The 26,413-nt window shown below is 45.9% G+C and overlaps 1 protein-coding gene across 1 annotated transcript; it reads right to left on the bottom strand.

Annotated features, from left to right (window-relative positions):
- Positions 1-3,787: 3,787 nt before the first annotated feature.
- Positions 3,788-25,991, bottom strand: LOC121848153 (striated muscle preferentially expressed protein kinase-like). The gene is made up of 25 exons (XM_042332525.1): positions 25,619-25,991; positions 24,173-24,302; positions 22,750-22,871; positions 21,441-21,564; positions 20,800-20,987; positions 19,279-19,369; positions 17,869-18,069; positions 16,905-16,965; positions 16,454-16,531; positions 15,790-15,956; positions 15,415-15,441; positions 14,560-14,712; positions 14,353-14,398; positions 13,646-13,723; positions 9,975-12,495; positions 9,414-9,533; positions 8,865-8,975; positions 8,153-8,320; positions 7,596-7,718; positions 7,207-7,368; positions 6,857-6,935; positions 6,248-6,487; positions 5,361-5,584; positions 4,231-4,305; positions 3,788-3,851 (listed from the first exon to the last, which is right to left on the bottom strand). Exons 1-24 carry the CDS (start codon positions 25,989-25,991, stop codon positions 4,241-4,243), a joined length of 5,652 nt encoding a protein of 1,883 aa, XP_042188459.1. The 3' UTR covers positions 3,788-3,851; positions 4,231-4,240.
- Between the last annotated feature and the right edge of the window lie 422 nt (positions 25,992-26,413).

The following is a 26,413-nucleotide window of genomic DNA, read 5'->3' on the forward strand; positions in this document are numbered from 1 at the left end:
TTGGAGCTGAAGAAACCAGGAATCTGCAATGTAATGTGTTTTCCGCGAACAGAATGATGAAGGGAGGGAGTGAGCGGTTTTATGTCTTTCTCGGTAGAAAAAATTCTCTGTGCTAAAGTTCCTCCACGTAAATACTTTTCATGCAATCCCAACATTGAAGACCTGAAACCCGTCAACAAATGATGGATGTATACGTGGCATTAGTGTGTAGAAACTCGAGGACAGACTCTCATTGATACTGTCCTGTACTGCTGCTCAGGTACAGATTGATTAAGGTTCAGTGTTGTGCACTGAAGTCATCCCAGGAAGATGTCTGATGTTCTACAAGTAATAATTATTACTGGCGGTAATAATCCCTTCAAATAAAAGCATGTCACAGAATATACTGTATGGCTATGTATTTTGAGGGGGAAAAGTGGCAGCCATTTGCCAGCAGTGTCCTACAAACAGCCGTAGCTTAAGCTTATTTTTTTTAAAAGGGATTATTATCTCCGGTAAAGTGATCCACCAATCGACAAAACAACTGGGTTTCTACTTCCTGTCAGGTAAGCAGCGGCGTGTGGAGTAAGGAAACTTATCTAAGGTTACACCATTGAATGAATATAGAATTTCCCACGTTAAGCTTTCAACAAGAAACCCTACATTAACGTGTATTTAAATTCCGTTCTTTTTAACAGCAAATATTTATTGAGTAAGAAGAACACATCTATTCCCACTCACATTCCAGGAAAATACTCTTGGAGGCTGAACTCCTTCCCCATACATTTCCACAGCAGCATGTCTGCGTGTAACTCGTACAGGATTTCTACACGCAGCTCGGGAGAGCAAGTGTTTCTGCTGTGGAGTTCAGGGATTGGAAAAATTAGTCTCTTGTGGAAACGTTCTCTGTAGAAAAAAACTGTTGCTTTAGAGAGGATTAGAAAGGCGCACGGTATCAAAGAATACAGGCACAACAGCCTTCACCGCACCAAGCAAAACTGAGCGTTAGCGGAAAAATGTTACTGCACTCGTAAGAGTTAAGCTCTGGGGTCCCATAGGAGGAAACGTTTTCTACATTGCGTCATTGCACTTAAGTTTCTGTGATGAACATTGACAAAGATCATTATAGCTGTGGCTTCGACAATGCAATTATTTCAATAGTGCTTCAATCCCAGATAAAGCTTCTACTCCCATCGTTTAAATCAGTTGGTGGCCAACCCAACATTTGCACAAGTTTAGGTAAGTCTGTGTTAAGTCAATGCACTGTCTCCTGTAGCTACTGAGTAGCAACGTGTACGGTGTGGCCATATATCCAGAAATATTCAATCAATAAAGATTTAGTTGGCCGACCCAAAAGGTTGGGCCACCACTGATTTAAAGAAATCAATTTACATTCATGCAGTGTCTTTCGGGAAGACGTCTCAAAGCATTTGACACTGATGGCTGGGCACTTGACCTGGAGAGACCAAGAGGCGGTCGAAGCTGATAATAATGCGTTATCACATTGTCGAGACGTCTAAAAGCGCTTCACAGAAGATATAGTGTGGGCGAAAAGTGGCAGCCAATTGCGCACAGCAGTGCCCCAAAAACAGTCGTGGATTGAGTGACCAAATTATTATTTTTTGGAGGGATTTACCCCGGGAAAAGTTATCCAACAATTGCTCTGGGGTCCTACTTACTGCTGAGTAAACAGATGAGTGGAGTAAGGAAACTTGCCTAAGGTTTCGCCCAACCCGGGAATCAAACCCAAGTCCTCTCGCTTGCGAGGCGAGCGCTCTCACCAATGCTCTGCAGGACTCCACAATGGACGTGCTGTTTATTTTCTGCAAGGATTTGTGAACACCATTCTTCGTGGTCACTGGGTCCTGAGTTAAAACAATTTGAGGATCGAAAGCTGTAGAGCTAAACTCGTTTGATTCAGTCTCTAACGTTACACGTACGAATGAAAACCAGGAGAAAAAAAGCAGAAGAAAAGCCTCAAAGCACATGCGATAGGAAATTGGTTGATTACATTTTAAAACTCTCAATCAGAACAAGGCTTCGATGCATTACAACTCCAATACCAGGGTTGATTTACTGCACGTGCAAACTGGGAATACAAACTTGGCACATAAATCCTGCTGGATATATCAGGCACAAGAGACACGGGTCGGTTCAACTGTTGAGGATACAGATCACTACAACAAAAGCCTCCATAAGTTAACCACAAATTGGCATCTTCATCAAGAAATTCCCTCCCCCTGTGCAACTGACCCCCACGGTTTCTCAATGACAATGTTAGTGTTATTAGGAGAGACTGAGCAAGAGAGAGACGTTTTTTTTGCGGTCGGGGGTGAAAACTGTAAATAAAACCTTAAAAGGTTTTTGAAATGGATATATTAGTGGTTCAAACAAGGGGTTTCAATTCACGTTCTGGGGGCAGAAATATCCAGAATATGGGCAAGGGAGCTTATCGGCTCTTTTATATAATCCAGAAGTTGCACTTTTAAAACAATTATAAATAAAAATGTAAGACTGACACATTCGCACTTATTGGGAGGGATCCATTCGCATTGCCGTCCAGCTGTGCAATTATTTATCTAATTGCTATGAGCGGCGAGGCCACCAGTCAATGCCTTCAGTGTCGCCGGCTCCACGTTGCGTTGGAGTCTCATGAACTATATCGCTCTCACAGCTAAAGTCACCGCGAAGGTCGAGGGAAAAATCAGACCCATCTCAGCCTCTCCTCAGCATTGTCTGGTCTGTTCATTCCTCACTCTGGCAGCAGCACCTTGTGCTGGGTGCACAGAAGCTTCCGGTGTTTCTCTCGCTGCTTCAGGTAAGACCTGAGTTTGGAGGTTTGGAAGGAAACTGCGGAGTGTCTGAGCTTGGCTCTCGAGTCCTCCTGCAACCACGGTAGCGCCAGGCACTCGGACCCAGAGGGTCTTCCTCTACAAAGTGAGAGACACAGAAGCGAGAGGTGACTGTGAAGCATTTTGAGGAGATTAATCAGCGTGAGAGGCGCTGTATCAAATAATTTATATAACGTCGGCAGGAGACCATCTCAAAACGCTTAAACATAAGGATTATATTTGTACCATAAAGACCTGGAGCAAACATTGAGCAACTCTTGTCCTTTCTCGCGTTGATAACTGTCAACAAAAAATTGGATTTACACGTTGGGAGGACGTCCCAAGGCGCTGGGCACTGAAGGGTTTGCCCCCGAGCTGCGGGGGTGGAAGCGAGGGGGAAGGGGGTGGGGGTGGAGGAGGGAAGATGACCGAAGGCACAGTCGAAAAGGAAGGTCCTTAATGTCTTATATCAACACAACAGAGAAAAGATGAGGATTATTTTTGCTTTGAACATTTTCACCACCAATTCTCTCTGCTGAAGACATTTGCCTGGTTTCCTTCCGCTGGGGGAATCTCAGGTACTTTATCGCAGTAGCCTTGGCACCAGTAAATAGTACAAGCCAATGTTTGATAAAGTGCCTTTCATGTTGGGATGCCATCACAGAATTTCACAGCATTTACTGTGAAGTGCAACACATATATTTGTGGGCGAATACAATAGCCAACTTGCACACAGCGATGTTCCACACACAGTTGACCAAGTTTATTTGGGGCACTGTCGGCCAGGACAGAGAGAAACTCCCTCCTCGTTTTGAGCAATGCCCCGGGATCTTTAACGTCCACCTGAATAGGCAGGCGGGACCTCGGTTTAACGTTGGGGAACACACTCACCCAGCGTTCCTGCACAGAGTGCTCTTCAGAAAAGAAATGGCTCCTTGTGAGAGGCCTGTGTAACACCTGCCAATCTTGACTTTGCCTTTCCTTATGTTTTTTTCCTTGTCGGACTCTTTATCGGATGTGAAAGGACAATCTCCGCTCAACCTGGAACAGAAACACTGCATCGTCAGCTACAGGTCCTTGCATTTGTGATAGCGCCTTCCACATCACTGAAACGTCTCAGTATTTCACAGGATTTACTGCTAACGTGCAGTTAAGCTCTCTTGAGAGACTACCCCATGGCACACAGCGACATCCCACAAACAGTCGTGGATTGAGTGACCAAATCATTCGTGTTTTATTATTCACTGAACCTGAAGCATTCTTGGTCTGTGTGGCTTGGTTAGAAGGGCCTGTGTCCACCCACCAGTATTATGAGCCATTATATTCTAGGTTGGTCCTGTGTGGCCAGAGGAGGCAGGGAGAGATAGATTATTTGGGATTAAACGCTGTATATTTATTGGGATGAAATCCAGTAACTCACATGGTAAAGGTCAGAACACCAACTGCCCAGATATCAGTCTCGGGAACCAATCCTTACAATCAAGGATTTCTGGAGCTGAAAAGGAAAAGTTTTAAGTTATAAAAAGAGTTTCATAATCTACGTTACGTTATTTTCTGTACATAACATGGAGGGAGGGTTCGGGTGAACTTTGCAACGTGACTGAAGTTGATCTTCACTGTGACGTGTGGTTTAGGAGGTAAAGTGAGGTCACCCTGGGCTTCAGATGGCTTCAACGTGATATGCTTAGAAATACAATGTCAAACTAAATCAACCCTCTGTGGCAGTCTCACTAATCCGGTTTCTGAGCCAGATGGATCTGCAGGACTGATAACAGCCCAGCCAGCCTGACTCATCGGCAGGACCTGGAGGGACAGATCTCTGGGAGCGAGGAATCCTCCCACCCCACAGGTAACTCTCTGCGAGCTCAAGTCCTGGGACATCCTCCTGACATGAAATATAATTTGTTGTCGTCGTTTTCCTAATGGGTCAGTCCTAGCGGAACAAGAAGTGGGAAAGCTTGCCAGACAGCGTACTCAATAGCAAGCTGTGCACCTTGAGCTGGTGAGACTCCAGCAGTTATCCCCACGCACGCTCTGGGGTCCCCAAACCTTGGTTCTCTCCCCAACCTCTGCCTAATACTTTCCGCAATTAGGTAAAGGGATGTGTGCGGATTCCATCCCAGACAGGTGGAAATTTCCAAGTGTAGGTGGCCATACAGATGTGAAACTCTTTCCTGATACGTCACCACCAGCTGAACAAAATAAAAGTGTCAGAGGTACACCTACAGCCATGTAAAACAGCAGGGGCTGGTTTTGTAGCCTAGCTTCGGAGTCTTATTTTCTCCATGAGCTAAACATTCTGGGTCTTTCCGCCACCAACCTTTGGAACTGCATCCCACAGTCCCTTCGCCTCGCCCCCTCTCTTGCCCGTTTCAGGACCCTCCTCTTCGACCGTACCTTTGGTTGCTCACCAACCCCTACCCCCCCTGCCTCCCACCCCCTCCTGATCCCGCCCCCCAGCGCGGGTGAAGATCCCTTACTGTCCAGCGCCTTGTGACGTCCTCCTGACGTGAAAGGCGCTGTAGAAGTGTTGACAGGGCAAAGACTCACCCATATTCTCCACAAAGTCTCCACATTTCCCCACGTGGGCAGGACGGGCAGCAGTGAGATGTTGGGCGCTGCCGAAGTCCAGCAGCTTTAGCTTCTCGCCCTCCACGATCATCATGTTTTCTGACCTCAGATCGAGGTGAAGCGTGTGATTGAAGTGCAGGAACTGGACGGTGCCGAGTAACTGCTCGAGCAGCGACACCACCTCGTGCTCCGTGTAGGAAGCTCTGCAGCACAGACACACACCCCATGAGGCTTCGGTATTGGGCACCCGGCGGATTTAACAGACGCTGCGACCTTTTATTTTTGTGGAGTCCTGTAGCTCAGGGGTTAGAGCACTCTTCTCGCAAGCGAGAGGACCCGGGTTTGATTCCCAGGTGGGGTGAAACCTTGGGCAAGGTTCCTTACTCCACACACACTCCTCTGTTTACCCGCAGTGTTTTTGCCCTGTCAACCTGGTTGTTAGTCGAGTGGCGGGTCGTTTTTCCACATTCAAAAAAAAATGTGGTCACTCAATCCAGGATTACTATTATTTGCCAGGATTACTATTATTAGATATCACGTCATCATCCTATTGTGACGATGGCTCAAAACTCTCAGGAGTTGCCGTGAAGTGTATTTCCGTAAAGTGCGATCGCGAGGCAGTCGATGTGCGCATCAATATCCCACCAACAGCCGTGGAGTGAATGGCCAATTTTTTTTTAAATCTGGGAGAATTGTTGGCCAGAAACTTCTCTTCTCGAACAGCCCGGCGGGATCTTTAACATCCACCCTGATCAGTTGAACACGATGTGCCGCTCGTTTGCTAATATATTACATAATTATATTATAATTATATTATATAATATAATTAAATAGTTATATAATTAAATAATTATATTATTTGCTACCTTGCTGCTAAGTGGTGAAGCAGCTCTGTCCCTCGGCACAGCTCCTGGATCAGGACCAGGTACTTGGGTGTGATGTAGGCGGCGTGCAGTTCCACGATGCTGCGGTGATGGAGTTTCCTCAGTGTTTCATACTCTCTCAGCACGAAGGGATGGTTCTGCCTCTTGTAGGCAGTGATCTTAGCCGCAAATGACTTCCCGGAGGAGATCTCCGTGCACTCTTTGATAATGCTGGTTCTGCCTCTTGAATACAACGCAGAGTTAAATGATTACCGGCCGCCCGTCAGGCTCACAGACTGTCATTAAATGCTGTCACCTTAATGTGCAACTGTATTTATTTAACCAGCGATGAGGGACTTCAATTATGCGGAGAGACGTGATTGTTCTCCTTAGAGCAGAGAAGGTTAAGGAGAGATTTAATAGAGGTGATCAAAATTAGGAGGAGTGGATAGGGAGAAACTCTTTCCACTGGCAGGTGGGTCGGTAATCAGGGGACATAGATTTAAGATAATTGGCAAAAGAAACAACAACAACTTGCATTTATATAGCGTCCCGCAACCCTACCGAGGAGATTTTATGTGTATGTGTGTTGTGTGTAAACAAGACACGTACCTGTTCAATTCTGTACAGAATGTGTATGCCTGATGTACTGGTGTCAGCCTCTTGCCGTGGATGTTGTGCGACTGAACTTCTGGCAGGAAAGGAGAAAGAGAGAGAGTGGAGTAAAGGACAGATATAAACACAAAAGTGTCCTGTCGAGGCAAATTGCAGTGTTGGGGGCGCGTGGGGGGGGGTGTGGGAGGCGAAGGGGGGGAGTAAGGAAAGAGTCAACATAAAATGTAAATGCAGAAAAACACAGGCTTTGATTTGTCATGTTGACATGATATGTTTTTTCTCTGGATATTTTCACAAGACCTATATAGGAAGGTCCACTTCACTCTTTAATGTGGGCATTACATTACCGGTCTCTCCAATGACAACTTCCACAGACGGCTGACTAAATGGTCCTTTTCCAGCCTTGTTGAAGCATCCGATCTTGAAGGAATATGCTTCACCTTTCTGCAAGTTAGTGGCGTAATAGTTGCATTCGGAGCTATCCGATGAAATAGTTTTCCAGCTTTCACCTATATATATATATATAAAACATATATATTTATATAATAAACACACAAATAAAGAACAGTTTACCACACATTAGCACACACTAGGACTTTTTACGTTTTGCCCAAATACACAGTCAATTCGCTTTACAGTGTATATCCTGTGAAGTGCTTTGAGACGTCTCTCGAAGACGTGATAAGGCGCTGTGTCAAATGCAAACATTATTATTATTACTATTATCCCAACCCACCCTTTCTCCGACACTCGATGACGTATGTTACTGGCGTGTTGGATTCCACAGGCTTCCAGATCACGAGGGCTCCATCGTCAGAGACCTGAGCTACTTCAGGTGAATCCGGGCGATGAGGCACAGCTACAGCGAAAAACAGAGTGAAACAAATATTGCTCATTGCTCAGCTTCTACTAAACAACAGGCAGTGTGAGACTGAGTGTGGGGGCCACCCCCACAGTTCCCTGGACCACTGGCCAAAATCACTTTCCAGGGGGGTAATAATCCCTCCCCCACCTCCCAAAATTGATCCCTCATTCCACGTCCTATTGGCTGCTCACAAAATACACAGTCGCTCCACTTTCCAATTTATTCCGTGAAGCGCTTTGAGACGTCTCAACGACGCCGATGAGGCGCCGCGTCAAAGGCAAGGACCACGGAAGCCGTGTAGGCTCCAGCAAGAAGGTTCCACTCGCAGCAGGTCCGAGCAGCCCATAGATGAAAGGGATCTTAACGAGGCTCATGAATTGTCACCAGAGTTTACTGCACGAGGCAGAGATTTTCAGGGCATCGATTACCTGCACCAGTCACACAGCAGCCAGTCGAGGCTTTACCCAAGCTGTTTTCAGCCACACATTCGTAACGTCCAAGGTCTTCCTCGGTCACGCTCCAGATTGTTACCAGCTGGCATCCTTGGACTGTAGCTGACAATTTCATTCGTTTACTGCTGCAAATCGGCAGGTCATCTGAAGCGAAATCATAGAAAAAATTGAAGGCTCGTCTCACTTGGTTTATTTTTTGGTGCGCCACAATCCTGACCCTTGGCCAAAATGTCATCGGCGGTGCCCTGGAGTAGCGTGGACCTGCCTCGCTCAGGAACCGGAGTAGAGACCATCACGGAGAGTGGATTCTGACATTCAGATGTCAAACACGTCACCCGAAGCCATTGCAGCTACAACGACCCCAGCTTACCTCCCACCCTGCCCCCCCACACATCCGATACACGCAGGTGTGAGCCCTCACTAGGTCCGTGTAATAATAATAAATCATCCTTCCATTTGATATAGCGCCTTATCACGTCGTTGAGACTGCTCAAAGCGTTTTACTGAATGTACAGCACTGTAAAGTATATTTTGCAGGTGATGTTTTGGGATATACTTAACAACTGCAACTATGACAGAGAGGGAGGGAGGGAGGGAGGGAGAGAGAGAGAATCCCCATCAGTTTGGGTTCCATTCAAACTACAGAACAGCGCTAACATACAAGAGTGGAACAAGACACAAATCTAACCTTTGAACCAGTAGATTGCAGGGTTCGGTCGGCCTGAGGGGGTACAGGACAGGGTCACGGACTGGTTCAAGACCACCAACTGGTTTTGGAGGCCTTCGAGAAAAGATGGCGCTGAAAAAAAAACCCCACGAGTAATGTAAATAAAATCATAATAATAATAATGATCCTAGCATTTGATATCAAACCTTATCCCATCGATGAAAGGTCTCAAGGCATTTTACTTTGAAAGATGGTGAATATATTTGTAGGCAAATGCAAGCGGTTAATTTGCACACCGCATTGCCACACAATCACCCATGAAGTGAAGGACGTCCCAAGGCGCTGGGTAGCTAAGGGTTTGCACCTGAGCTGAGGTTGGAGGGTAGGGGGAGTGGGGCAGGGAGTGTGGCCGAAGGCGCGATCAAAGGAGAAGGACTTGAGATGGCCCTTGAAGGAGGTGAGAGAGGGGGTGAGGCCGGGGGAGTTCCAGAGGGTAGGGAACTAATGCTACATTACTTACCTGGAGAAGTTCGGAACCATTAGAGCAATGATTACATTCAGCAATGTTACCTTTCTCCTTTGGTTTTGTGCCGGGAAATTGGAATGAAAACAATCGAGATTTTTTCTTTGGAGAGTCACTGGGGACATCCCCAGAGGGTGTTGGTAAATCCTCCGGCTTCTCCTCCGCCCCTGCATAAAATGAGGAAATGTTAGGACAACCGACTTCGAAAATGGCTTCCGTTTCTTTTCACGTTTTGATCTTAATATTGACGACTGCAACGTGCCATAGACCAGAGGAAAGATATTTGTACAAATCCTCTCATTCCCATCTCCGTAAACGCTGCTAATGTTTATTGCCAATGATCCGGGCGTTTTAACAATCACCACAAAGAGACCATTGTGAAGTAGACCTCCTATAAACGATGGGACATAATAATCCTTGCAGTTGATGTAGCGCCTTTTTCACGTCGTTGAGACGTTTCAAAGCGCTTCACAGAACATATATTGTAAAGTGAATTGACTGTATATTTTGTGGGTGAAACGCGGCAGCTAATTGCACACAGCGGAGTCCCACAAACAGCCTTGGATCGAGTGACTCGGTTGCTTCAAAGCCTCCCTGCGCCTACGTACCATCTTCAAGTGCGATTGGAGCAGATTTTGACGGCATCTTCACAATCTCCATGTACTGGCTTTGATCCAATTCCACTTTCAACGGGTCTGGTCTGGCTGGTGTCTCGTCTGATTCCCCTTTCTGTCTCTCCTGTCGGCCAGAGTTTTCAGCTGCACTTCTGCCTTCCAGGCTGGCAGGCAACGGCTTACTTTTCTTCTTACCCTTTAGTTCCCGTAAGCGCTCGTGTGAGTCTAAATCCTGTAACACAGAGAGAGAATATCGACTCCTCCCGTCCTCTTTGTCCGCCAAACCTCGGTCCCAGTTTAATGAGGTGGACCTCCTGAACAATCCTAAAAGGCCGGCTTTGCCAAACTTCGTTGACGTAGACCTGGGGAGCGTCTCAGCGTGGGATTCGCTGCGAGACAAGCTTGTGTCGCTTGAAGAAGCCGAACTCTTCGAACCTCTCGAGGTCTTGAAGGTTTTCTTCAGACTTTGAAAAGTTTGGTGCATCTTCCGTTCCAACGATGACTTTCGCGTCTTGTCGGACTCTCCCTCAGCCTCGTCCCCAGCCCCACCATTGCCTTCATCCAGCTCAGTATCGTCAAGCAATTGCAGCATATCCGATTCCCATATATCTACGGCCAAGTCTCTGTAGCCATCGTCCATTAATCCAGTCTCATCGCACGAGACTTCAGATGATGCAGCAGACATTGTATCTTCTGATTGAATGGCGCTTGCTGCCTCAGTATCACCTAAAGGAAATTGTTCTTTAGATACATAGCCTGCAGGAATGGGTCTGTTTTTTGAGATGCTCTTCTCTTCAAACTCTTTAGACCTAAGCAATTCACTGCTACATGGGTCAGACAGGTCAAAGTAATCAGTCTCTACTTTAACCGCATCGAAGTATGAAGAACTGGTGTTTTCTCTTGAGGCTTCCTCCTGACATTGGCTGGTGAGATCTGAGGCGGGGGCTGAGGAGGGTCTGCTGGGACACTTGGAAGAACCTTGCGAGTCAGGACACTTGCTCTGAGAAACAGAAGGTAAAACACTGGGGTCATCAGAATACTGCTTCACGGACCCCGAGCCAACGAAGCCAATTCCTTCATTGGAAGCTGTTGACGCTGCTCGGGTTGTGGTTTGTGGTTCTGGTGATCCCCACCAGAAAGCACTGGCCCCTGCCTCTGAACATCGTTCGTGACTCTCTGAGCTGCTGGTGAGACAGATCTTCTTTCCCACGCCCAACCCTAAATCGGTCCCTGTTTCTGGGCATGGTGAAGACACAAAGCCAATGTGGGCAGATTGGTTTACCTTGGCTGCCAACGGAATACCTTTGGTGGAATATTTTAAACCATATCTTAAACCTTTGGCCTCTTCAGCTAATCCAGACCGGCTCTCCATCACTGCTGAATCCCGTTGGCCTAAGTAAACGGGTCGTGCTATATTGGAATAATGAGCGAAAACCACTGCGCTGGAGTCTGGCTCGGAGTCCTCATCACACAGCAGAAAGGGCTTCAATGTGTCGCTCTCGGATTCTCTGGCTGCGGGCTGAGCTAGGACCTTGGTTTCGAGCTCATCGAGTGACTTGATTTTTCTTGAACTCTGCTCGACAAAATAAAGCAAACTATCGGCAGTTGGGACTGGGCTGACTGAAGCCGACCCCAATGCTCTGTCTGCTGTTAGGTCCTGTGCGTCCGTCTGAAAGCACTCCAGCAGCGGCTGCCGTAGCCCACTTACGTTTCCTGTCGAGTAGCCGGCCTGCACAATGCGTTTCCTCATGCTTTCGAGGCTACTTGAGTATTGACCTTGCTCTGCGGACGGATCTCTGCTCAGTTGCAAAGGACTTGCCTGCACATCACTGTAGAAGGTGCTTCTGATAACACTGTGTCTTGGTAAAAGAGTGCACGGGGGCTTAGAGCTTCCATCTACTGACGCCTGAGCCCTTTCCTCTCCCTGTATTGGAAGTGCAAGAGCCCGATCGGCTGAGATTCCTCGCACTGAGCTGCTGGTTGTCGCTCCCTCCTCTGCAGGAAAGTCACCTTTTCCCACAGTAGCTGCTTGAGAGACGGAGGATTCCATGCTGCTTTTACTCAGACGGAGCTCTGCAAGGGGTTGAGAACATATATTCGTCGATTCCGCTCCTTCAGGAAAGCCCCACGAGCCCAGCTCGGATATTATCTGCGGTTGCCTTTCAACAGCGACACTGCTGCTTAAGACCGACCCGTAGCTCTTGTCGCCATTGCTACCTTGGACTGAAAAGTCGCTCGAGGAAGAAACAGATCCCCGTTGTTGTTCCCTTTGTTCCTTTCCATCCCCCGAATGCTTGAGGTTCTTCTGCGTGCCCAGGTTGGCAGCTGGAGCGGTGAACGCCTTTGTAGGGTAGCTGGAGTCTTCCAAATCGGAGGAGGAGGCGCTGGGGGTGGACGAGCTGTGTTCTTTAAGCAGGTGTCGAGGCATTCCGAGAGAGGAGCCCTCGGGGGCTGTGCCCAACAAGCCGGGTATCGATCGCATCACAAGTACTGATCTGTAGCACGTCAGGGAACGCTGTAAATAACAACACGTCAAGGACAGCACATTCAGGCTTGGTTTAACAACAACAATAATAATCCTGGCCTTTGCTATGGCGCCTTAGCGCATCAGACGGACGTCTCAAAGCACCTCACGGGATTTACTGCCAAATGGAGTGACTGTGTACTTGTAGGCAAACGCGACAGCACTATTGCGCCCGGCAATGTCTCACAAACAGCCATGAAACGAGTGCCCGATTTTATTTGGGGGCTTTTGGCCCGGACACGGGGAGAGAGAGAGACTCCCTTCTCTTTTCAAACAGCTATGAGATCTCTAACGTTCACTTGAACAGACAGACGGGACCTCGGTTTAACATCTCATCAGAAGGACAACAACAACCATGACAAGATTACATTTGTACAGCGCCTTTCACGTCGGGAGGACGTCCCAAGGCGCTGGACAGTGTACAGCGTTTCAGACCCAAGCTGGGGAGAAGGGAGGGGAGGGGAAGGAGGGTGGCCGATGGCGTGGTCGAAGAGAAGGGTTTTGAGGCGGGACTTGAAGGAGGCTAAGGAGGGGGCGAGGCGGAGTGACCGGGGGAGACAGCACCTCTGACAATGTGGCACCCCCAGCGCTACATTGGAGTGTCAATTTAGACTATGTGAGTTCAAATTCTGACATGTCATTGGAACCCACAACATTCTGACTTGGGGCTGAGACTGCTACCACTGAGCCAGACTGGCACTGGTTTATTTGACGGGCGCTAAATACTGAGCTAACAAAACATATACTTGTAGCTAGATCTTCAGCCTTTTATTCCACACCATAACAGCCACTGTATAAACTATCAATCCATCAGCACCACCAATTGTAGGACATTGTAGCCCATCACAATTGGATGCGTTAATTACTTTCTCTCCCAAATCATTGAGTACAAATCCAACCAGCAAAGACTTACAAATACGCATTAGGCAAACAACCATTTATCTGGAGGATTGCTAGCCAGGACACCAGGAAAAACTACCTTCTATTTTCAAATAGTGCTGTTAGGATCTCTAACATTCGCCTGAACAGGCAGATGAAACTTTGGCTCAGTATCTCAGCTGATGGTCAACAATCTTCTGACCTGCAGCCAAGAGAGTTACCAACTGAGCTGACATTTATCCTCTCGCAGTTATTCCCTTACCTGCCAGTTGTTTCTTGATATGAAGAATTTCAATCGTTTTGTTTTAATCGTGCATGCCTCTTGGACTTCTTGTTTTTCCTGGGAAAAAAAGGTACACTTCAATTAAACTCACTCCCCTCGGATAATGACAACTAACTTACACAAGGAGAGATGTGTGTAGTGTATGATCATTTTCACTGATCGTGAGCCAGTGACTCGAGAGCATCAATTTAAGTTTAATTACCAAAGAAGGAAATAGGAATATTGGGAGGATTTATTCTTTACACAGAGGGTTGTTAGGATGTGGAATGCCTTATCAGATAAGGGGTCAACACCAGATCCATATTTCAACTCATCTCGTTCCATGATACTGACACTACTCTCTTCCCATTACAGTTTCAAGCTGTTTCTTAAATAAGTCCTCTATCCTCACCTGAATCAACCTTACACTGCAATATACATTTATATAGTGCCTTTCACATTGGGAGGATTTAAAGCACTTGACCTTATAGGTCTTACTGGCTATGGGGGTTGGAATCGAAGGGGAAGATGGCTGAAAGCTGATGGTGAGGCTGAGTGAAGGGAGAGGCCAGGTTGGTAGCCTTCTTGGTAGCCTGTTGCAGCTGTCATCCCCTCTGTACACAGAGATACTTCCTGGTCTCTCCACCAAAAGGTGTGTCAAGGACATTTGCTCACTCGTATTTACAGTGTGAAAATAAATCACTTACCTGAAGCCAACGGTGCGTCAAACACTGTCCTGCTGTTGGCCTGTCCCTAAAGGGAGAAAAACAAACCTGGTTTTATTTAAAATAATCACATTCAAGTGAGCAACCGATGAGGAAATGTTTGCACCGACATAAGAACATAAGATCGCTGAGCGCAATTGCAGCTTCTTTTCATTGAACAGTTCGTTAACAAAACAGGGTTTGACTCACTCGGGAACTACTTTGATAATTCCTTCAACAAAATCTCGAGCGTCTTCGCTTACGCACTCCAAATCCCGCTCAGCCCACGAGAAGGACCCTTCCCTGACGTTCATCAGTGTTGTCTTGTCATTTTCACCGGCGAAGGGGCAACTGCCTGTCAAACTGCAACGCACCACAAACGTGGAGTTAGAACATCTTTCGCCGTGTGATTACCAACACGGACGATGTGAGAACCGGACTTCGAGCTCTGAACTTTTCTGTAGATCTTTTGCTATTAAATGGACTGAGCGACGGTTGAGATTTTGATATAACGGTCTCGCTCCTTGTCTTTCTGTCTGAAAGTCCCACCTCACCACCTACCTCTTTGAAAACCCCCTCCCATTTCACTTCCTTGTTTGGTGTCTGTCCTTCTAAGGGCTCCGAGACGTTAACCTACTTGAGGAGCGCTGTAAAAATGCAAGCTGTTGTTGTAGTTTTCAATGAAACCTTTTTTTTCTGAATTACAAGAGTCGTCTTAAGTTTGACTGCGTGACTAGTTTTAGTTCACTGGTGTGTAAGAATCATGGTTCAGAAGCAGCACAGCCATACAGGAATAATAATAATAATAATACTTGCATTTGATATAACAAATCTGGCTTCAGTCACACTTCCTAACAATTAATTACTCCCTGGTGTCCATCCTAAAATTGCACTTCACAACCTGGAAGTATTATGCTCTTGTCTTGCTGTTTTGACCTATCTGAGTTTATCTTATCTATCTCATTTAGTACCTCAAACACCTGAATTAGGTTTCCCATCAGATACCTCTTGAAAGACTGGAGCTAAGTTGAACCAGCAGAATTATACTGGAGACATTTGACTTACCATAAAAATGCGATAACTCCAATAGACCTGTTCGGGAGAGAAAAAAAATTGATAAAAGTGAGGTGTAATTTAGTAATTATCTCGTCACTACCAATAAACCGTTCCTTAAGAATCTCTAAACCTCAGCTGAGATTTCCTCTCCTCCCACCTACACATGGAAATCCCAGAGATAGATGGTTGGAATGGAATGCGCTCTCTCTCTCTCTCTCTGGAGGGACACCCCCCTGCTTACCCAATTCCGGAGAGTATTAGGCGCAGGTTGGCCAAGGCTTGGGGACCCCAGGGGTAACTGCTGGAGTCTAACCAGCTAAAACCACACGTAGCTTGGCATTAATATCTTTGCTCTACGTGTATTTTAATTTTCTAGGAACTTACCATATATCAGTGGCCTTTGAGACTGGATCCTGGCAGACGATTTCAGGGGCCACAAACTCAGGGGAACCGTATTTGCTGAACTGGCCAGGCGACAGCTCTTGTGCAAACCCAAAATCACATATCTTTATGCTGTCTCTCTCCGGGTGCACCATTAAAATGTTGGCTGGCTAATTAAGGAACGAAAAAATGATCGATTTAAATAAAACAGTAACGAAATATTGAGTGACCAGCCAGCGGTATTAAGTTCTTTGAGACATCCTCTCGAAATGAACCACGCTATACAAATGTGAATGTACTTTGTATTGTACAATTTTAGAACAATGATTTTTAGGACCTGCGAAATTTGATTACTCGATTCCATTGTCAAATTTCATTTCACACCAAGAATAACAATAACCCTCGTGTCTGATTACAGGCTGTATAATCCCTTCTTCGTGAAGTCTTAAAACGCTTCACAAAATACGCTGCAAAGCGAATTGACTGTATATATTGTGGGTGAAATCTTGAACAATGCTGTCTTTCCACTTGATGAACCTTGGAATAGACACATATATATATATATACACACACACATACACAAGTTATGAGTTAAGGAGCCACAGTAAGGTATATGAAGGTATATAAAGAATTCATGCCTTGGTTAGTTTAAAGGAATGCATCTTACCTTAATATCAAGGTGAAGGATGAGCTTGTCATGGAGATATTGGATCCCTTCCAAAATCTGCTGGATGTAGGTCTTAATCTAGAAACAGCAACAAAGGCATTCATTCATATTTTACGAATAATAATCATCCTTGCATATGGCATCTTTTATTTCGGGAGGGTATCTCAATGCAAGATTTACTGCAAAGCATCGTGCCCGAAGGCAAAGGTAGCTACCAAGGCACGTAGGGAGCCTTAAAGCGAATCAATTTATTTGGGAAGAAGTGTTGGCCAGGACACCGGGAGAGCGCCATGAGATCTTGAACAGGCACAGATGAGACCCTCAGTTTAACGTCTTATCCAAAGCATGTCACAGCCAACAATGCAGCACATATCCCCCAGCGCTGCACTGGACCTTGGGCCTAGATTGGACAGTTCGAAGTATCAACACATGGTCCAAAATGAAATCCTACCTCGACTTCAGCGACTACATCCTTTTTGAGCAAATGGTCCAACAGTTTTTCAGTAGAACATCTGTTAAACGTAGCTCACGAGAATAACAATTGAATAGGAGAGCCTGGAATGCAAGTGTCAGTGGGTTGTTCAGTCATGGGGGGGGCAGCAAAGCCGAGTATCACATCTTCAAGACGTCTTAAAGCGCTTCGCAGAATATACTGTAAAGTGAATTGACGGATATTTTGTGGGTGAAATGCGGCAGCCAATTGCACACAGCAGTGTCCCCACAAACAGTTGTGAATTTTTTAAGGGATTATTACCCCAAGAAAGGGGACCACTAATCGACTAACAACCTGGTTCCCACTTACTTATCTGCTGGGTAAACAGATGCGTGTGGATAAGGAAACTTGCCTAAAGTTTCGCCCTGCCCAGGACTCAAACCCTGGTCCTCTCGCTTGCGAGGTGAGTGCGCTAACATACTCCTACTTCTTCCTATGCCCCGAACTCTGGAAATCCCTACCTGTACTACTCCGTCTCGCCCTCTCTCTCTTTCTGTCTTTAAGTCCGCCACAATCCTACCTGTCTGAATGTATCTATTGGCCACTTCCCACTCCCCATCCCCACTTCCTCGGTGTCCCTGTGAAGCATTCTGAGCCGCTGCCCTGTTTAAAGGGTGTTATTATCAACAACAACTTGTGTTTGTATCGTGCCCTTTACACAGGGTAGCAGGTCGGATCGCTGACAATGATTTCGCTTGACGCCAAGTTGAGGAGAACGGGGAGATGATCAAAGGCACGGACGAAGAGGAAAGTCTTCAGGCGAAGATGGGCAATGAGGACTCACACAGCGGAGGGACTGAGGCAGGGAGTTCCCGAGGTTCGAGGCGTGGCTGCTGATAATGGAGTGGGGAGGTCAGGGGCACAAGCTGTTGTTAGTAGGATGTCAAAGGCACAGATGAACGAACAAATGTGGCAAGGATACAGATCCAGCACCAGGACCAGCGTCCTCTTGGTCTCAAACATGTCCAGCAAGCAGGTGATCCTCGGATGGTTAACTCTGGATAAGAGGGCGAGTTCCTTAAAGGCCCGGGAACTGGTGCTTCTCCTGAGCGGAATGAACTTGGCTGCACTGGACGCACCAGTCTGCTTACTGACAACTCGCTTCACAAAACCACACGATCCCCTTGGGAAACAAACAAAAAAATGATCTCTCTTCATCACGCGGGAGACACGAGCAGTAATCGACGCGTTCAACGCAGCTCCCAAACAACAACAACAACAACAAATGGCATTTTTGTATACTGTCGGGGGAGGATGTCTCAAAGGGTCTGGACCTAAGCTGGGGGGTTGGAACTAGGAGGATGGAGGGAAGGGAAGGTGGGGGTAGGAGGGCGAAGGGCCATTACCACATCTTACATAGAGGTTAATAAGGTAATAACAAGAGTGTGACCCCCCCACTCCCCCATAACAATGGTCACTGCTGACGGCTGCTTTGCAGCTGCCACTGACCTGGCTGGATTATTGATTTAGCTCAAGCCCCCGACCCCTCCAAAGCACCTCCACCTAATATCTCTCCGTTCCTTTTTCCTTCACCCGCCTATCAAGTTGACTCTTAAATCCATTGATGCTCTTTGCTTCAACCACCGCAGATTCGGACAATGAGCTTTTAAAGCAAATTTCAGTTCCCTTCTCTCTCTGACCTCGAAACTTCCTCGGGTGCACAACGCTGGAAGAGACAGAGCAGTTTCACTCTGATGGAGATGGTCACTCTGATTAAAAGGTCACTAGCGTTACTATCAGTAATTATATGAACAAGTGCGCTGATTGAAGAACGGCTGATTGAGGGTCTGTCTGAGCGCTGACTAGAGCAACAACAAGAGGCTGAGGGCTCTTACAATCCAGACACTTCTACATCTTTTCTTATCCACATCTCGCTAATCTTTTATCGATAGAAATTTGACTTGTGCGGATTTCGGGATTCCGTGATTGAGATACAAGTGGTATTTAAGTCACGCTGTTTACAGTATTTGTCAGGGACCAGCTAAAACCATATAGTGTGCCAGACAGCAATATCAATAACAAGCTGGTTAGACTCCAGCAGTTACGCCAACGGTTCCCCAACTATCCGGAGAGAGAGCGCATCCCATTATAACAATCTATCTCTGGCATTTCCACGTGTAGGTGGGGGTGCAAGGATTTCTCAGTGTGGTTTGGATACTCTTAAGCTCGGTGATGGGTTTCCGCGTGTGTCAGACACTCGGCTGACCCAAGAAGGATGGAACTGGTGCCTTTACGATCAATCTTCTCAATCGACAAACGTCTGCAGAATAATTTGTTCATTTCAGAAACGGAAGCAGTGCTTTGTACTCGCATGTAATTCAGACAGACATACCTTCCAATTTCTTCTTTCACATCGTAATAGGAATGCAGTTTCCTTCTCTCTGAAAGTTTCTTCCCGTCATCTTCTTTGTCTGAACTGCCCTCTGGCCACCAAAAAAGGGACAACTTATTTTAACACCGTACACTTTTCAGACTGAAGGTTTGACATGTGTCGTCTTTAAATTCAACCTGGCAGTTGGACTTTAGAAATCCCAAGACACTATTCATGGAAAGGGACTTTCTCCCGTTGTCCTGGCCTTCACACCAAATTGGTCATTCACTTAAATAACTCAAAAAAAAATTGGTCACTCAATCCATGATTATTTGTGGGACGCTGCTGTACGCAATCGGCTCCCGTGTTTCGCCCACAAAACACGCAGTCAATTTACTTTACAGTATATTCTGTGTAGCGCTTGAGACGTCTTGAAGACGTGATAAGGTGCTATACCAAATGCAAGGATTATTATAGTATATATATTGCGTTTCCTTACAATTTCTTCAGCAATAATAATAATAATCTTGCACTTGGTACACTTGCCTTTCATCCAGGGAGGACGTCCCAAAGCACTTCACAGGATTTACTATAAAGCGAGTGACTGTGTATTTAGAGGCAGTATGGGCACAGCCTCTAAAAAACAAACAGGAAGTGTTTTGCTTTTCGTTGGGGGTATTTGATATGGCGCCTTATCGTGTCTTCAAGACGTCTCAAAGTGCTTCACAGAATATACTGTAAAGTGGAGTGACTGTATATTTTGTGGGTTTACCGTCTAATCTGAAGTATGGCATCTCCAGTCTAAGATGGCAGTTCTCCCCAGTACTACGCTGGAGTGTTAGTCTAGGCTGTGAGTTAAAATATCTAACTTATCTTCTTAATTAGTTACCTATCTGTTTTTCACTGTTTTAGTCATTTAATTCTTGGGGTATAAAACTTACACTGCCATCCAGTGGCCGCAGAGGTAACACGGTAACAGAAGTCATAATCCTTGCATTTGATTCAGTGCCTTATCACGTTGATACGTCTCAAAGCGCTTCATAGGATATACTTTAAAGTGGATTGACTGTGCATTTTTATGTGTGAAACTCGGCATCGAATTGCAAACAGCAGTGTCCCACAAACAGCCGTGGGTTGAGTGACCAAATTATTTATTCATTTATTTATTTATTTATTTGGAGGGATTATTACCCCCCGAAAAGCGATCTGCCAATCGTCTAACAACCAGGTTCCTACTTACTGCAAGTTAAACGAGAGGAGTGTGATGTAAGGAAACTTGCTTAAGGTTTCGCCCCTGCCGGGAATCGAACCTGGGGCCTCTCTGTTGCGAGGCCAGTGCTCTCACAAATACACTACAGCACTCCACGAATCGAAGATTGTTATCAGAAACAGAAGCAGGCCATTCGGCTCACCAAATCTCTTTGCCCAGGGCTCCCCCAACATATTGTTAGGCACTTGGAGAAGTTCATTCTATGTGAAAAGCACCTTACAAGTTGTTGCTACAAAAATGTTTTAATGGGACAGAGGACAGCGCCTGTTTACCTTCGTGCTTTAGAGCAACTGAACAGCTTTCAGAGCCTATGTCACCCTCAGCAACATACTGTCCCTCATTTTCCTTCCTCTCGAACACGAAGGCGGGGTCGAAGAGGAGGGTCTTGTGAGCATGTTGCTCTCTTCCTTCAAGGTCTTTCCCAGGGATTTCTTCTCTGTCTTCTCTCTGTAAATCATCCCTGGTAATAAACACAGACGACGTTTCAGCATAAAATATCACTTTACACTACGGTGCAAACAGGAATGACCGGAATAGGCTCAGGACGGCAAACCTCGATCGATTCTCCTCTTGGAGAGTCCGACTGGATGACAGACTCAAACCCCAACATTGGGCTTGAATGCACAGTTGTCTGAACGAGAGTCGAGAGCTACAAATAAGCCAAGCTGATATCTGGACAAAAAAACAAACATTTATTTACAGAATCTATTTCCTCTGCTGCAATTTACTATCCCTTCAGCAACAATAAGGTGTATTTATCTAGCGCCCTCCAAACAGGGTAGTGTTTCGGAGAGCGTCCCAGGTACAGTATTGATGGTAGGCGTGGTGACGGGTTTCTGCTAGTGTCAGACACCTGAGGATTGGCCAAAAAATGAAAGTCCACTATCACTTTGAGTAAGGGTGTAAAACATACCGGGTCCAATATTCAGATGATGTTGCAGTTGTTACCCCACAGCTAATAGACACCTTGGTGCTTTGTACCGCATGAGTAGCCTGTAAACTCTCCATAAAATCCGATTTCTCACCAACATGCCACCCTGCAATAAAGAACATAAGAACATAAGAATTAGGAGCAGGAGTCGGCCATTCGGCCCCTCGAGCCTGTGCCCCGCCATTCGATAAGATCATGGACGATCTTCAGACCTAACTCTAATTACCCGCCCTCTCCCCATATCCGCTAATCCCTCTATTTTTTAAAAATCTATCAGTCTCAGCCTTGAAGATGTTCAAGGACTGACATCTACAGCCTTCTGGGGGAGTGAATTCCATAAAGTCACTGCCCTCTGAGTGAAGAAATGTTTCCTCAACTCTGTTCTAAAAGGCTGACCCTTAATTTTAAGACTGTGACCCCTGGTTATAGATTCTCCTACCGGGGAAACAGACCCTCAGTGACTACTTTATCAGCCCTTTAAGAATCTTATATGTTTCAATAAGATCTCCCCTAATTCTTCTGTACTCTAGAGAATATAACAATAAAGTAGGTAATCGAGATGACACCAACGTATAAAATGCAAAGATTATTATATCATTATATGTTTAGACTATTCTTTCACACTTCTAAATAAGAGTTTGAATTACTTGGACGGCACAGAAAGTTAAACAACAAGGACCCTATCACCCACACCCTCGCCCGTCCACTGGCTTCCCACCACCCCCAGAGGATAGAGTTCAACATCCTTGTCCTTGTCTTCAAAGCCCTCCGCAGACTTGCCTCTCCCTGCTAACCCCATACTCAAGACCCTCCTCTTCAACCTCGCCTTCGTTCACCCTCCCAGCACTATTAACGATTCACACCTCAGTTGGTCTCATCTCTGAATTAGTAGTTTGTGGATTCAAGCCCCACAAAAGAACTTTGAGCCCTTATCTGACACTCCAACACAGTGCCGGGAGAGCAGTGCATTGTCGGAGGTGCTGTCCGGATAAGACGTTAAAACCGAGATCCTATTGCCTGTTCAGGTGGACATTAAAGATTCCCAGGGCACTGTTCGGAAAGGGAAGGAGAAGGGAGTTTCTCCCTGTGTTTTCTGCAATAATAATCCACCAGATATTTAAAATAATAATTTGCTGCTTGTCTGTTTGTGGATTATTGTTGTGGCCAAATTGCCTGCCACGTTCACCTACAGGTAGTCACTGCACTGTGCAGTAAACTCTAATGCAACGCTTTGAGATGTACTCCCAACGTGAAAGGCATTAAATCAAATGCAAGGATTATTATATATTACCTGTCGCCTCTTGTGGATCCAAATGACCGTGACAGCTCTCAGGAACATCCAGTTTGTGGCTCTTGATGTTCCGTAACTTACGCGACTCTTCTTCCAACTTACCAGCCGCTTCACGCAAAGCACTGGGAAAAAAAATTGGAAAATAAACGTTCAATCATAGCACAGCTGAAAGGTTTGCCCTTTGGTTTACCTATTTGTTCAGTGCCCCTTCCTCAAGAAACAATGCATAGACTAAAACGACCGGTTTTAATCGCAGAAAAAAGTGGTCCATTTTGAATGAAAGAAAAAGGAGGGGAAATCCAAACATTAAACAGTAAAGGTTTAAAGGCAGAGGAAGAACAAGGAAACCTAAGAGTTCACATGCACAAAAAGTGGGAGCGCAAATTGACAAAGGTAATGGAATACTAGGGTAAAAATGGGTGCACAGAGCCCAAAACATCAACTATTCAGACAATGTACTATTCAGTTTTGGGCATCCCAGTTTAGGAAGGTTTCAAGGCCATGGTGAGGGGATAAAGGGGATTCACCAGGAATTAGAGACTTTCCTGCTGAGCAGGCGTTCTGATCTTTAGATACAGTATACAATACAATACATTGTAGGTAAAAAGCCATTAAATTAAGATCATTAACCAAAAAAACCTAAAAGGGAGAGGTTAGAGGCTACAGAGAAAGATAAAGGGCTGGCCCAGGGACAATGGGTCAAATGGCCTCTTTCTGTGCTATAAAAGTCCATGATAAAATCTGTGGGATTATAACTGGTGTGTATAATGGGTTTGGACTTTAGGTAATATTATAATATCCCTTGCATTTAATATAGCGCCTTATCACGTCTTTGAGACAGCGCCTCACAGCGCCTCACAGATGCTGTAATTTTGTGGGCGAAACGCGGCAGCCAATTGCGCACAGCAGCGTCCCACAAACAGTCGTGGATTGAGTGACCAAATTATTATTCTTTTTTTTAAAAGGGATTATTACCCGTGGAATAGCGATCCGCCAATCGACTAAAACTGGGTTCCTACTTACTGCAAGGGAAACAGAGGCATGTGGCGTGAGGAAACTTGCCCAATGTTTCACCCTGCTGGGAATCGAGGCCTCGAGGCGAGGGCTCTAACCACTCAGCTGCAGGACACCACAGATAAGGGGTTAACAGTGGGTGAGTCGTATTTCTGCCCAATACATTCCCTGCCCAAAATAGAACGAAATTCTCAGTTGGGTTTGGAGACGCTTATGCAACAGTGATGGGTTTCGACGGGTATCAGACACCCGGCCGACCACACAAAAAAAATGAAAAACTTGACCACATCACCCCTCAGCCTTCTCAGTCTTTACACGGTTCTGGATTCCGTAAATAATAATGAAGACTGAGTTGAATACTTTCCGATTGTGTCTTATGTACTTAACAATAACCACCTCAAGCAGTCACCTTGACAAACTAAGTTGCTCAGTTACATTCAGGTCAGGTGTGATCGTCCTTCTTCTGAAGGTGGTTGGGCTGAACTGTACTTCACGCAGTTTCTTGACGGTTACGCTTTGAATGCTCTCATTTTCCACATCTGTGTGTCGGGGCAGAAAACAAATGTTACTCTTGTAATGGTGTTTTCTGACACTGAATGTGGCAGATAATTCCACATTCCGACCGCCCTCTGAGTCAAGTTTTTTTTTCTGACCTCCCTTCGATTATTTTTGTGATTATCGTAAATTTGTGACCTCTAAATTTGTTACTGATTCGCCAAACAGTGGAAATAATCTATTTACTATATAATTATCTGGTTAGGCTCCAGCAGTTACCCCATCGCACACTCTGGACTCCCCCAAGCCTTGGCTCTTGCCAACCTGCGCTTAATACTTTCCGGAGTTAGGTAAGCAGAATGCGTCCCTCAGAGAGAGAGAGAGCGCATTCCATTCCAACAACCTATCTCTGGGATGTCCACGTGTAGGTGGGAGGCAGGGAATTCTCAGCTGGGTTTGGAGACTCTTAAGCAACGGTGACGGGTTTCCGTGTGTGTCAGACACCCGGCTGGACAGAGAAAAAGAAAAACTTGACCATGTCACCCCTCAGCCTTCTCAACTCTTTAACTCCTCAAGTCTCCCTTCGTAAATGAAACTCCTCATCCCTGGTAGCATCCCAGTAAATCATCTGTGCCATCACCCGACAGTCGGGCTGACACTCTTGCATTCTGCAAGGTTTTGATGTGTGTTTATTCGACATCTTGATACTGTAGGGTACTGTCGTGTTATTTTGATAAGGTCCTGCTGCAATGGTAAAGGACGCTCTGTTCTTGAGTGTTTAAAATACTAAAGTGAATTGAGAACCTGGACAAGGGACGTCTCTGCCCTGAAACTGAATGATCCAAAACAGGGAAGAATAAGCCCTAAAATTGGAGCTACGTCAATCAGAAGCGAGATCACAAAACATTTCTTCACAGAAGGTTGAGAGAGCGTGAAAATCATTAACCCTGAGGGCTGTAGAGGCAGAATCACTTGGGATGTTTAAGAGGAGCTGGATGGGTATTTGGGAAGTTTGGGTATTAAGGATAAAAAACAGGGAAATGGAGAATATTTGCTAGGCCAGGATATTAAGGGATAGGAGGCAAGGGCGGGTAACTGGTCTTAAGGTACAGATCAGCTATGATCTTATAAAATAGTGGAACAGGCTTGAGGGGCTGAACGGCCTCCTCCTGTTTCTATGTTTCTAACAGGATGTGCAATGTTCTACCGGGTGCAGCGGTCGAGGCAGGATCCACATTAGCTGAGACACGACTTACGCTTTAGGGGTCTGGTTTGGTCATAGCTGCTGGTGGGAGATTCTGGCGAGTCTGGTTTAACAGCTGTGTCAATTGCAAGCTCTTTGGTCTCCCCTTCACAATACTCTGGGACACCGAGTTCTGAAGAGACAGGTTCCGTGCCTTCCCCCTGTTATCTTGCGACAGAGTCACGTAGGTCACTAATGAGGTATCTACTACTTCACTTAATGCCTCGTCGTCACCCTCATGTGATGAGTGAGGAGTATCTTCCGAAGCTGGATGTGATGCAGTCTCTTCTCCCTGTAGCCAAGGTTCCCTTCTCTCCTCATCCTCTCTTGTCTGACCCCAATACTGGCTATTCTCTCCGTCTGAGGCGCTTGACAGGACCTCTGCGAAAGATACTCTCTTTGTTTTCCTGGACCCGACTCTGCCCTGGATGTCTGGCCCAAGGTCTCCTTGCGATGTGTATCTGTGTGAAGGGACGATGGTATTAGGCATGTTCACATGATATGACAATATGTACATTTATAAAGCCAATGTTAATTATACGCTGGTATATCTGATGAATGATAAATTACTGGGATTATATAAATGACCTAGTGCAGGTAACCACCCAAATCAATGCAGGTACATATATACCAGTACAGCTTACCCCGTGCAAGTAACACCTGGACATGTACACCTGAACCTGTGCAATTACACGTACCAGCAAATTCTTATGTTCTTATAGCATGTGAAGTGCTTCAAGATGTCCGCCCGACATGAAAGGCTCTCTATCAAACGCGAGGATTATTATTATCGCAATTTAAGGCATTGACTTTTTACTCACTCTGTGTCGACACTTCTTCTTTGGATGCCCAACTCCTTATTCGGTGGGTATTCCGTGTCACCTTTACTCTCTCCGCTTCTTGTTTCTCTTG

This window comes from Callorhinchus milii, unplaced genomic scaffold, assembly GCF_018977255.1.
Source record: "Callorhinchus milii isolate IMCB2004 unplaced genomic scaffold, IMCB_Cmil_1.0 Scaffold2, whole genome shotgun sequence".
Taxonomy (NCBI): domain Eukaryota; kingdom Metazoa; phylum Chordata; class Chondrichthyes; order Chimaeriformes; family Callorhinchidae; genus Callorhinchus; species Callorhinchus milii.